Below are 12,113 nucleotides of genomic sequence, written 5' to 3' on the forward strand. Positions count from 1 at the left end.
TTTTAAATTGCTTTTTTAGTCTGTTGCCCATATATTCAGAGCAGGGGTGAAATCTACTTACCTTCCTTACCAGTTTGGAAGTGCACGTGCTGCGTGTAGACCTTCTGCACATGTACAAAACATTCTGCGCATGCGCAGAAGGTAAAAAACACATTACTTCCTGGTTAAAACCAGGAAGTAATGACACCTGGGTGGGTGGGCAGAGCCTTTCTCCGCCATCGCTACCGGATCGCCGAACAACCGGCTAAGATCCCTACCGGACCGGGCGATCTGGTCCGATCCGGGAGCATTTCACCCCTGATTCAGAGGTAATGTGTTAAAATAGCTATAGTAGCAGGGATCTGAATATGTTCAAATATACATGTAACCATGAAGTTCATCTTCATCAATTAGGTCTTGATGTTCAGATTAAAATACAGCAGTGAGCCCAGTACATTCTATTTTCTATCACTGGAAGAGGAGCAAAACCAAACCAAAAAAGGAGTAAACTTCTATTTTACAACAACATCGCTTGAATTTCCATTTCTATTCTAGCACTATTGTTAATGGGGCGATGTGATGGCTTGGCGGTTAAGATGCTGGCCTTGGTGGAAAGCCAGCAGTCAAGGTTTGAGACCTGAGTGCCATGTGACGGGGTGAGCTCCTGTTACTTTCCTCAGCTCCTGCCAACAGGAAGTGGTATTATTTATCTATTGGCATTTGCATGCTTTTGAATTGCTAAAAAGTTCGAAAGCATGCAAATGCCAGGAGATAAATAGGTACCGTTTTGGTGGGAAAGTAACAGCAGTCTGTGATATCAAGTTGGTCACATGACTGCAGAAACATTTTTGGACAGTGCATACTCAAAGGCCTTGAAAAGGAGATGAGCACCGCCCTCTATAATTGGCAATGAGTAACGGAGTAAAATCCGCAGGGACTCCTTTTCCTGTTTTTTACTAGTGTTAACAGTACAAAAACTAAAATTAACATATTATGGCTTCACATCCATACTCCGCTGTTTATCCAAGTTTAGTTCCCAAATGGCTTACAATAAGGTCCATAATACACTAGCAATAAATAGAAATATCTGTGGCAGATGTCTGATCTCTGGCAGTTGATAATCTAATCCGTATTTCCCTAATAAAACAATTAATGAATTGTTAACACATGCATATAACAGGGACCAGCTTTTGCTAAATTCTGGGCCATGGATGAATAACCTTCTGAGCAGTAGTTTGTTCTCTAAAGCAACTGGAAGGTCACATGTGATACCAGAGGAAAAAAAAATAGACTCCCTGCTCTTCCTCTCCCCCCAAATTATCTTTTGCATGGTTTGGAGGGAAAAAGAAGAAAAAAGCATCTAGGAGGCCAAAAAAGAAAAGCATTGTATTATTTGAAAAACCTTCTCAAATGGCTCAAGATTATATTGACAAAATTCAGTATCAAAATAGTCAAATTTCAGCTCCATGATTTTAGAAATGCTGAGTGGGAAATTAGGGGTATTTAAGAGTGGAAAGTGAAATATTTTCCTTCAGTTTCTACTCTTATTTGGAGAAAGAATAAAAAATTTTGTAGCTGAAAATGACACTTTGCTGTAAAATTTCGGTGGTGCAATTTTGCACTGCTGAAGTAGGGTGTTACATATACTGCCTGCAGTTAAATTGTCAGTTTTTCTTCTCCAATCCTCTAATGTAATGCTTTATTATACTGCTAATTACATGAAAATAAGCTTACAATTAGTGTTTTTCTTCCTGTTCCCATATATGACAGATTTAATTAAACAATGTAAGGTGAATACTGAAGTTGACGAACAATCTCAGTTTAAAATAAAATGGCAGATACTGCTACAGACAAATATCAAACATTGTAGTTGGTCATATTTTAAACAACTAGATATTTTGAGTTTATAATACTATTTTCTGTTCAGGATTGTTCTGTATTTTTAATTTTATTTTTAAAATAATCTTTTTCTAGGTAATTAACTGCTTCCCTAAACAATGGTTCATTAATCTTAAAGGAAATAAGACAGTATCTCATCTAGAAAATCTCTGTAGATATCTTGTTCACCTTGCTGATACAATATACAGAAATAGCATTGGAAGCTCTGATGTAGAGAAAAGAAATTCAAGGTACTCTACTTTAAATAATGTTTTGTTGATTGGAGTAATTCTATATAAGCAACAATAGTATTTAAAATGTTTATTTGTGTCAGAAGCATCTCAGTTAAAATAAGGTATACTATATGACATAAAATATAAAATACAAGATTAAAATATGTATACATTAAACAGAATTTACCTAGAAACTAACAACATTGTGTTCTGTAGCTCTGCCATGAGGTCCTCAAGTGTACCTGAAAAGCTACTGATAATCAATATAGAGCCTTGCTAGATGGGTAAAATGTGATCATAGTGCCATGTGGCAGTCAATAAGCTGAATGCTTATTTTCGACCAAGTATGATTTCTGGGTCGTCTTCAAACCAATTTCATGCAAAGCATGAAAAATACAGTGTCAAACATATTCTCTGTTTGATTGACATTTGTTTTATGGGCTGTGGTACTGCTGATGCTCTGTTAGCAGAGCTGTGTCCTTTTTCTAGAGCAAACAAGCATGTTTAACATTCTAAACCTTTTGGAACAAATTGTTGGAGGGATAATGCTGAATCTATTCTGAACTATGCACTCCATGGTCATTGTTGGGATGAGGCTTTGTGAGCATTTTAAATACTGTTACATTCTATATTTGGTATACTTGTATTGCATATTGGCCAAATATTGTAGATATATCTGTACTTTGCATGTTTTTTTTAACAATCTGACTTTTTTGTCCTTTCTCTTTGTAGGGAATATATAAAACAGATAATAAAACTTCTATCAAGTATTCGAGCACTGGACCATGCTTTTACAGTAGCAAATGATCATAATGTGAAAGAGTTAAAGAACTTAAGTGATGGGAAATAAAATTGTGTCAATTAATTCTATAATATAAAATCATTCCTGAATTGTAATTTTGTACATATGTAAAGTTTTCTTAAATTGTAAAAGATTGTTTTTAAGACAAAGTGCATTCTTAAATACATCGTATGTAATAGTGTTGATGAAAAGTGAAAGCCAAGATTTTTCACATGCATTTTGTTTACAAAAACTTTTATATCCCATGATGGCCATCTATTCAGTTAATTTCGGAGTAGGAAAGAAATTCTGTATGATAAAATGAATAGATTATTTCAGATATTTATACCTCCATAGTTACGTGTTTGAAATGATAGCTTTTGAAGTAACTTTTTGTTGGCTGGAATTGGTCATACATAATGTGTATGGCCTTGTGAGAGTAAACAAGCTTCCCAAATAATACTTTGTTGTTAAAAATACACATATTGATCATAAAGTAATATTCTTAAAATTTAGAAAAACAACAACCCTGCAGTCATGGTTTCAGTTACCCAATAAATTATATTTCAGGTGACATTATTTGTGCCATGTAAGTTAGATTCTTATTTTAGGAGCAACACTCCTAAATTGCATACTTTTTTTCTAATTATTTGGAATGCATTTTCTCATAACATATGGTAATTTAAAATCCAACAGTGTCCATAGGATTTTATATCCTGTGATCATTCACTGAATTTTCCAAAGTTACTTGGATTGTTTAAGATTAAACTTTCGGTTGTCATGGCTTGCTCCTAAATTTAGTTTGAATTGAAAAGAATGTTGTCAGTGTAGATATCCTTCTTGATCTTGCCTTGATATGTAGTCCTTTGTACCTGAAAAAAGAAATGGACTACCAAACCATCGTACTTTATCATGGTCTTGTCGTGTGATGGAAAGAAAATATTAAATGTACAGTTTGCCTTTTGGACGCTAAATAATTTCTGAATTCCTTGCCATGATTATTTTCAATTGTATCCCCAAATTGTGTTAAGCCTTTAGACTTACATAGTAACACCAAGAAATTGCAGTTAATATCACCATATTGGCACCAGACATCAGTAGAATGTGGGCAATTTGCAATTATTTTCTTCTCTTTTTCAGAGAGGAAAGATAAGGAAGAAGTCTGTTTCCATATTTTTATGTGACTAAATAGAATTAATATTCCTGGAAGTATGAAAATACAATCTATATTGATAAATTATTGGCATTATTTATGTTGGGTTATCGTACATATTAGCAATATCTCTTTACTAAGCGTAGAACATTGAATGGGAAGGACAACTTTTAGCAATTAAACGTTATCTCCAACGTTATTCAGCAGCAGAGTTTTGCCACTGGCAGGAAAACATAAGGGCTGATATACAATATTTCTGTCCCATTTCCATTGTACAGTGCTATCAGAAGTCATATGAGTACAAGTCTCTTATTATGCAGTTATATAACCAAATTCTGTTATGATTAAAAAAAAGGAAGAAATAGAATACATTCTTATTAGTAAAACTGATTATAGTAAGACATTTTTACTAAAATTTCTTTTAACAGTTCATAAACTAAGACTAACATTGAAATTTTGGAGGTAAATGATACAAAGATCTTATTAAGCTAGATCTAAAAAGATGTAATCCAATCGAAGGCTTAGCCATCTATGAAGCTTCAAAGAGATTTTGTCACAAGGGAAACAGCAATTAAGAATAATGCTGATTCATTTTGTGCCTGCTTGCAGACAGTGTTACATTTTTTTATCATTTATTCACATAATATCCCATATTTTACCCACATATCCGAAGTCAGAGGAAGGCATATTCCCCAGACCAGATTTGTGGAAATTGTATATAAGGAAACCTTTTCTAAAATTTATTTTAGAGATGTTAGGGTTTTTTTGGATAAATCACAAAATCAAATTATTCTACCGTTTCTCCAAAAAGAAGACCCTGTTTTATACTTTTTTGAACCCTGAAATAAAGCACTTGGCCTTATTGCCATGCGCTCAAAAGCCCGATTGGGCTTATTATCAGGGGATGTCTTATTTTGGGGGAAACAGGGTATGTATTCCTTTTATCTTAAGGATTACATTTGGCTATCCTTTTTTAGGGCTTTATGATAAATTTTCATTCCATTTTATATAAAAAAATAATTTCACATTTTTTTGAGTAATATAGATTGCTTTTTCTGAAAAATATATTAGCATTATCTAGGGCCTTTATAAATTTCAAAATACTTTCTGAAATACTTTTCTATTTTGAAATAGTTTGAGAGTAATTGTGCTAAAAGTTTGTCTAATACGTAATGAAATTCTTCAACTGGAAGATTAACAAAACTAATTCTTTAAAACAAGTTATTAACCTAAAATTCCAACAACTTATTTGCTCAAATGTGCATATATGGGAATGTTCATCTGATCCTAGCTGAAATATGTACAAATAATTCAGAGTCACTAAAACAAAGAATTGAAACTTCAAATGTTTGTAACTCCTTTCTCAATGCAGTATGTGCATTTTTGAATTCTTTAAAATGTAGCAACACATAATTGAGTCTCTTTACTAATATGAGATTAGCATAATTTCTAATTCATGTAGCTTCTACTTTCTGTAAAAAGCAGTAGTTTATCAGGTTATCAATTAATTCTTTCTTAAAGATTGTGACAATAATAGCAATATAATTATAATACACCGTTAAAAACTCTACTGAAGTAAGTAAATGCCCTAGTCTCACCCTGATAACAATATTTTAAGAGAGAAAGTAACTTTGCAGCAGTCAATGTTTTAAAGAATGTTTTAATAGTTTACGAAAAATATTCCACATATCCAAATTAAATGCAGTACTAAATTTCTTAAGGCACATAACTTTGCGAATACATAGTGCAGGATGCTAGGAAAAACAAGTTTATAAAACAAAGTCTGCTTTTAAAGGTTGTTACTTAGCTTTTTACATCAAAAAATTATTCTTAGTTCTAATTAATGTAGTTGGACAAAAATTGTGGGACAGATAATTCAGTGATAGCATGTGGATAAATCAATCCCGCTATATACGCTCCAAAATCTGCATACTTCTTGCCATCATTTTGCTCATATTTCAATTCTTTAAAAATGATACAGCTCATGATCACAAGGAAAATAGCCTAAGAAAATGGGCAAAAAATGATTACAGCTCACGATCACAGATGCACACCTCAGATTGAAAAAATATCTGCACAGCAACCTCAACAGTTGGAACAATCCTACCCCATCAGAGCACATGGAGAGACTGACCACAACTATCATGAATACGGTACATCTCAGAGACATGCTGGGAAATAAAAAACCAAAATGCAAAGCAAACTCCTTAAACTCAATAGATTAGCACTAATTATGTCTACATAATTCGTCTACAAGAAAACAAGCTCGGAGAGGACCAAGGACCCCTCATGTCAATCCTAAACTACAAATATTCTCTTGGTATTAACCGATCAGCTTTTTTAAAAAAAATGGTTTTGGTTGCCAGAGCAAAGAGATCGGTCACTTCACATATAAGACGGGCTGTGAGCAATATGCGTGAACCTCCACTCAGAAATGGGCAGGGGGGGGAAGAGGCTGGTTTGAAAAATGAAATGGCCATTTTAGTTATTTCCCTGGTTTGTTAAGTTTATCACTTATGAGTCGGAGAAAAAAGCTCACAGACTTAAGGGGAACTTATGGTCCACTATTGGCGTCTATTGCCGCATTCTGAACTACTAAGAGCCAAAGGGAGGGGGGGGAGAGACGCCTCTGAATCGCAGGCAAGACAAAACGAGACACAGACACCCCCCCCCCCCACGCTCGCGGAAGCGAGCGTTTTGTTGCTCCGCTCTCCCCAGACTCCCTCCCACCACTTCCGGCGAGAGGCGGTATAATGCGGAAGTGATGGGTCAGTCACAGAGGAAGTGAGGCAGGTGCCTCGGACAGCGGCACCGAGGATCTCCGTCGGAGGCGGTAAGGAACATTGAACGAGGAGGTAGATTTGACCTGTTTGGGGTCCTCGGTCTCGTCCTTTGGCGAGCCTTAACTGTCCTAAAGAACCGGCTCCATCTTTTCCGGAGTGGCGGATTGGTAGAGGTGTGAAGGGAAGTGGTGTCCTCGCACAAGATGGAGGCTTTATGAACCGCGGTGACACCCCCCATTTCTCTGTGTCAGCCTGTCAAGGGGGGTTTGACTCGGCGGCTTCTTTGTTTTTATTATTATTTTCTTTTGCCTGGGTCTTTTCATTGGTATTGCTTTGGTCAGGCTGGTTCCTCCTTGCAGCCTCTCACAACCACCAACCTAATAGTTCAACGAGGGAAGTCTGGTGGTCGCAGTATATAGCCTGTTCTAATATGGACACCGGAGACCTCTTGCTTTGCTTTAACCCAACTGACCAAATAGCTTTTCTGCTGCTTTCCTAAGTCTTTGATGCGGAAATGCAAAGATAGCCGTGTCGGGGGCTGATATTTACTGAGCTAAGTCATCTTCAGTGCGGTTACCCAGCATAGAGAACCTGGAAGGGGTGGGTAGTAGAGACGGAAAGAGAACTTGTCATTGCATATTGCTTGAGAAAACCATTTCTATGCTGCCTCTATTAATTTTATAAGGTGCAGTTTTTGTTCCTGGAACTATTGCGTTTTTTTAAAAATCTTGTACATCCTTTACCGCTACCATTAGTAGTCAGTTTTCTCTTGTTCATGCTTTCCTAAGAAATCAGTTTTCTTTTGGAAAAATACTGCACCTCCCAATAAGAGGAGATAAATGGGATACTGAAATGCTACTTCATAACAACCATTGCTTTATATTCTGCTATATCTTTTCCTAAACATAATGTTTTTGTGTATTTAAAAGCATAATATACATTTTGCATATATAAGCAGGAAGAGGAATATACATAAACCAGAGAATACTTTCTTTTATATAAGAGATACCATATTCAATTTATTTCTAGTTGTCTGTAACAGTGATTTATCACTCTGTGCAAATTACCTATTATGTTGCTGCTACTGATATGATTTATATTCTAGTCTACATATTTGCTTCTTGGAATTTGATTACTCTCCTTTAGCAGATAACATTAAAAGCAAATTAATTTCTGTGTTGTGAAACTGAGTCAGATTATCCCAGCTCAAGCTAAATCCTAAATGAATGTGGAATGCTCAGTGGTAATTAGAATGATTATTTGTAAATGCATCACCTTTAAAAATAGCCAACTCTCATCTTTACTTTTGGATATGATAGGGTGCAAGTTAAAGTAAATGTCACTTTTTTCAATTTTTAGTTACTAGGCCACAAATGATAATTACTGTTCTGTTTCTAATTGTAATGGCTGTGGAAATGTTTCCAACACATTTGCAGTTATATGTTATTGCTTGCAAACTGCTGAGAGTCAGGAAACTGAAGTGGTATAGAGGGATTTATTATATATTTAAAATATGAATAAAAGAATAGAGAAACTTGCTGGTACATTTACTAATGTGCTTTCTCTGGTTTCTCTGTTTGGGATATTATGGAAGTAGAACATATAAAGAAGTTAACCAACTTGCTAACTGCATTAACAGGTTCCAGCATTTGTAATACTAATATGCCAGTGAGAATTGGAATGTCTATCATTAGTAGACCAAACTATAAACAGCTTTTCATTTATTTAGCTTGTCTATTAGAATATTTTTCTGTATCTATACAGATATTTTAATTTTATACAAAAAGGAATGTTTCTTTTGCATCTCGTGATCTTTCCATTCTCTACAAATTTGGATGTGAGCCTTAACCTGGAATAAATGCATTCCTTAACCTGGAATGCATTTATTGTTTTGTTTAGATGCATCAGGATGTATTTTATATAAAATGTGCTTTGACAGATATGCATTTTTACCCATGCTGAAACAGTTTGCTTTAAAATGTTTTGGTATTTTAATGTGTATATATTAAAATGTGATTCTTCTTATGAAACAATATTATGAAAAATATCGTATTTTTATTAAGTGCTAATAGCTTTGAAAATTCTAACTATAAAAATATATAAGACTAATAATATGAAAATACTCTTTTCATATGTTTAAAAAGCACATCTGAAGGAGCTTATTAAAAGTATGTTTTGGATCTTAAAGGAAGAGTAGCAGTGGAAGCAAACAGCCTATCTTCAGAAAAATTTCCATTGTGTTGGAACAGTCAGTTCAGAGTTCCTGTGCGGTTTTTAAAGAAGGCATAAAAACATGTAATAGTAATCTGAGCTGAAAGTAATAATTAGAGTAGATAAATGCTTGATTAACATAATATTAAATAACAATGGTTATATGTATTAATTACTTTAGATCATCAATTTCTGAATTGAATCTTCTTGTGATGTGATATCTTGCATTAATCAGGTGAGTATAATGATGACAAGTGCATATAAAATCAGAATATCTTATGTCAGTTGAAATGATATTAATTTATAATAGTTTGTTTATAATAGCTTGATTATGGATATCTCTAAATATTTAGAAAAATCTTGTGTTTTCTTTTTTGATTTTGCTGTACAGTTCTGTCTTTCATAAAGGAAAAATGGCATTCAGTAAAGGCTATCGTATCTATCATAAACTGGACCCACCACCATTCAGTGTAATTGTGGAAGCCAGAAACAAGGAAGAATGTCTCATGTTTGAATCTGGAGCTGTGGCTGTTCTCTGTAAGTTGATGATCATTGCAGTTATAAGCAGACTGCTGATAATATGTGCAAAATGAAAGATTGAAGCAGAACAAATGATGTTGAGTCATCATTTGTGTTTGGCTAGTAACTTCATCTGTCCAATGATTTCTAATCTTTTTCTTTTTAGTCTTTTACATTGCAGTTTTCAGATTAACATATTTTATTAAGATAGATAGATAGATAGATAGATAGATAGATAGATAGATAGAATTAATCATTAATTAATTTTTGGACACTGTGCTAAATGTAGTCTACCAGATATGACTGAAATATAATTCTCGATAGACCAGCCAGTATGGCTAATAATGATGCTATGGATTTTTTTTTTTTGGCAGAATAGTTAATAACTTATGCATTCAAATGGCTTGCAGTTATGGATCAAACATGAGCACACATACACCATACTCCATCTATGATGACTTCTCCTCATAACAAACAAAATTAATGCTGTTGAGAATGCTAGACGGGTAAACTTCAAACCATCCTTTCCACTGGCCTGCCTCATCCTGTCTTACCAGTTGTGCTAATGATTTTCTGAAAGGCCTGAATCTCCAAACAAATAGAAATATTGCTTGGATTCTAATTTCCATACTTGGAGGTTACAATTCAAATTCGGAAACATGAGATAAATTACTTTCTCTGATTTTTATAAATAAACTGCATTAATGAATCTCCCTTTAATAAAAACCATTTTTTTCTTTTTGAGAAGAAAGATAAAATCTTTGCTCCTATCTATTTGATGTGATATAAAACTGTTTTAACTTGTCTGAGTTACGATGTTGATGCATTGTTAGATTGCAACATCAACTTTTGCTTCTGCAATAACTGCTATAAAGTGGTTAGCAATTTTAAATTGGAATGTTTGTTTTAAACTTACTAGATAAACTTACCTAATATTTGCATTCCAGTCTCAACCCTGGATAAATGGGGATGGTTGAGATAAAACCTGGTAACCTACTTCATAAAAACCTTGCCAAGAAAATTTTATGGAAAGGCTTTCAAATTAATTAGAAATGGTGCCGAATGGAAGGATCCCAAGACCAGATGGTACGCAACAAGCTAAGAGGGAAGAACAAGGATCTGCAGTGAGTAAAAGCATTAATAATGTGCCTGGGGTAAATCCAGCAGGAATCCCAGCTATTGATGCAGGCATTGATAAAAGCAAGGATATGTGCTATACAATGGCACATCTGATAGCAACTTTGAATGTCTGAGGAATGAGTCAGGGTAAATCATCAAACAGGAGATGGCCTTGACTTCCTAAGCATCAGCAAGGTGCAGTGGATAGGCAATGGCTATTTGCAGTCTGGGAAATTCACTATACACTATATTACTGGGATATAACACCAGAAAAATGAATGAAGTGGCATTATCACAAGGAAGAAATTTACCCAAGCAATTTCCAACAGTTAATCATCACATTTTGATCATCCGAATTTGTGCCAAACCCCTCAAAATCATAGTTGTCCAGTCTGTGCCCCAACGATTGATGCAATGAAGCTTGAAATAGAAAGTTTTTGCGCCAGCATTGAAAAATTACGGTGGAATTCATTAGTTCAATTTTTCCATGGAAATTGATTTTGAATTATGAATACCTGGTTCAAACAGCACAAGTATGCTTATACATTTTGATCTCACGAAATAAATTGCACTGTGATCAGATCAACTGTGTCTTCTGCAGCCATCACTGGTCCAGTTCTGTCCTCCCTGTCAAAATGTACCCAGGTGCTGATTGCGGTTCAGATCATGAATTGTTGGTGGCTAATATCAGAGTCATATTAAGTGACATCAAAAATAGAGCATCACTGAAGAAATTTAACATCACCAAAATCTCTTCTATGTGTGCAATTGAGGCAAAAAAAAAAAAAATAGGTTTGAGCTGCTGGATGTTGCTGAGAAGATGTCAAACAACATTAGCAAAAAAATTAACAATTGCCCATCATTAAAACAACCACTGAACATATACCATACAAGAAGCCAGAGAAAAAGTGTAGTGTAGGTGGCTCTCAGATAAAACCATAATGGCCAAGTGAAGAAAAGCAACCAAAGCAGCGGACAAACAAGAAGAAGCAAGGAGATTGAATGTGTATTTCTAAGGAGCAGCAAGGAAAGACAATGTACTGGGACCAGTATTACAAGCAGCTAGAAGAGGAAAGTATGAAGATTCACATCAGGAAAGCAGTTGTGCAAGTCAAAAGGATTTGGGCATTATTTGCTGCTCATAAAAGCATCATCAAAAACAACCAAAGAAAAGAACTGTCTAACTAATAGGGAGACAGATGACTAGTTAATACAGAAGAGCTATATGGCAGCAACAAAATGGCCCAGGCTCCTCAAGTTGAGGAGGAAAGGGAAGCAGAAATAGAACTAACCATCCTTCAGGGATAAGTATGGGCAGTGAGCCAACTGTCAAAACAACAAAGACCCCATGTGTTGATACCATCCGCACCGAATTGCTGAGGCCTATATCATCCACCACCATCAGCCTTGTGCCAAAAACAAACACATGGCCACAGTATTGGAAACAACTGGTGTTC

At 35.0% G+C, this 12,113-nt stretch overlaps 2 protein-coding genes across 2 annotated transcripts in view; both read left to right on the top strand.

The window, feature by feature from the left end:
* Window positions 1-4,328, top strand: part of PAXBP1 (PAX3 and PAX7 binding protein 1) — a 29,056-nt gene extending 24,728 nt beyond the window's left edge. Inside the window, exons 17-18 of the mRNA XM_070942613.1 lie at window positions 1,954-2,108; window positions 2,823-4,328. Of these exons, the coding sequence (XP_070798714.1) occupies window positions 1,954-2,108; window positions 2,823-2,940 (273 nt within the window). The 3' untranslated portion in view covers window positions 2,941-4,328. The remainder of the gene's footprint in view (window positions 1-1,953; window positions 2,109-2,822) is intronic.
* Window positions 4,329-6,825: 2,497 nt separating this feature from the next.
* Window positions 6,826-12,113, top strand: part of SYNJ1 (synaptojanin 1) — a 58,565-nt gene continuing 53,277 nt past the window's right edge. The window contains exons 1-2 of the mRNA XM_070942614.1: window positions 6,826-6,857; window positions 9,410-9,555. Coding sequence (XP_070798715.1) covers window positions 9,432-9,555 — 124 coding nt within the window. The 5' untranslated portion in view covers window positions 6,826-6,857; window positions 9,410-9,431. The remainder of the gene's footprint in view (window positions 6,858-9,409; window positions 9,556-12,113) is intronic.

This window comes from Pituophis catenifer, unplaced genomic scaffold (assembly GCF_029215685.1).
Source record: "Pituophis catenifer annectens isolate HBS135680 unplaced genomic scaffold, rPitCat1.0.hap2 SCAF_4, whole genome shotgun sequence".
Taxonomy (NCBI): domain Eukaryota; kingdom Metazoa; phylum Chordata; class Lepidosauria; order Squamata; family Colubridae; genus Pituophis; species Pituophis catenifer.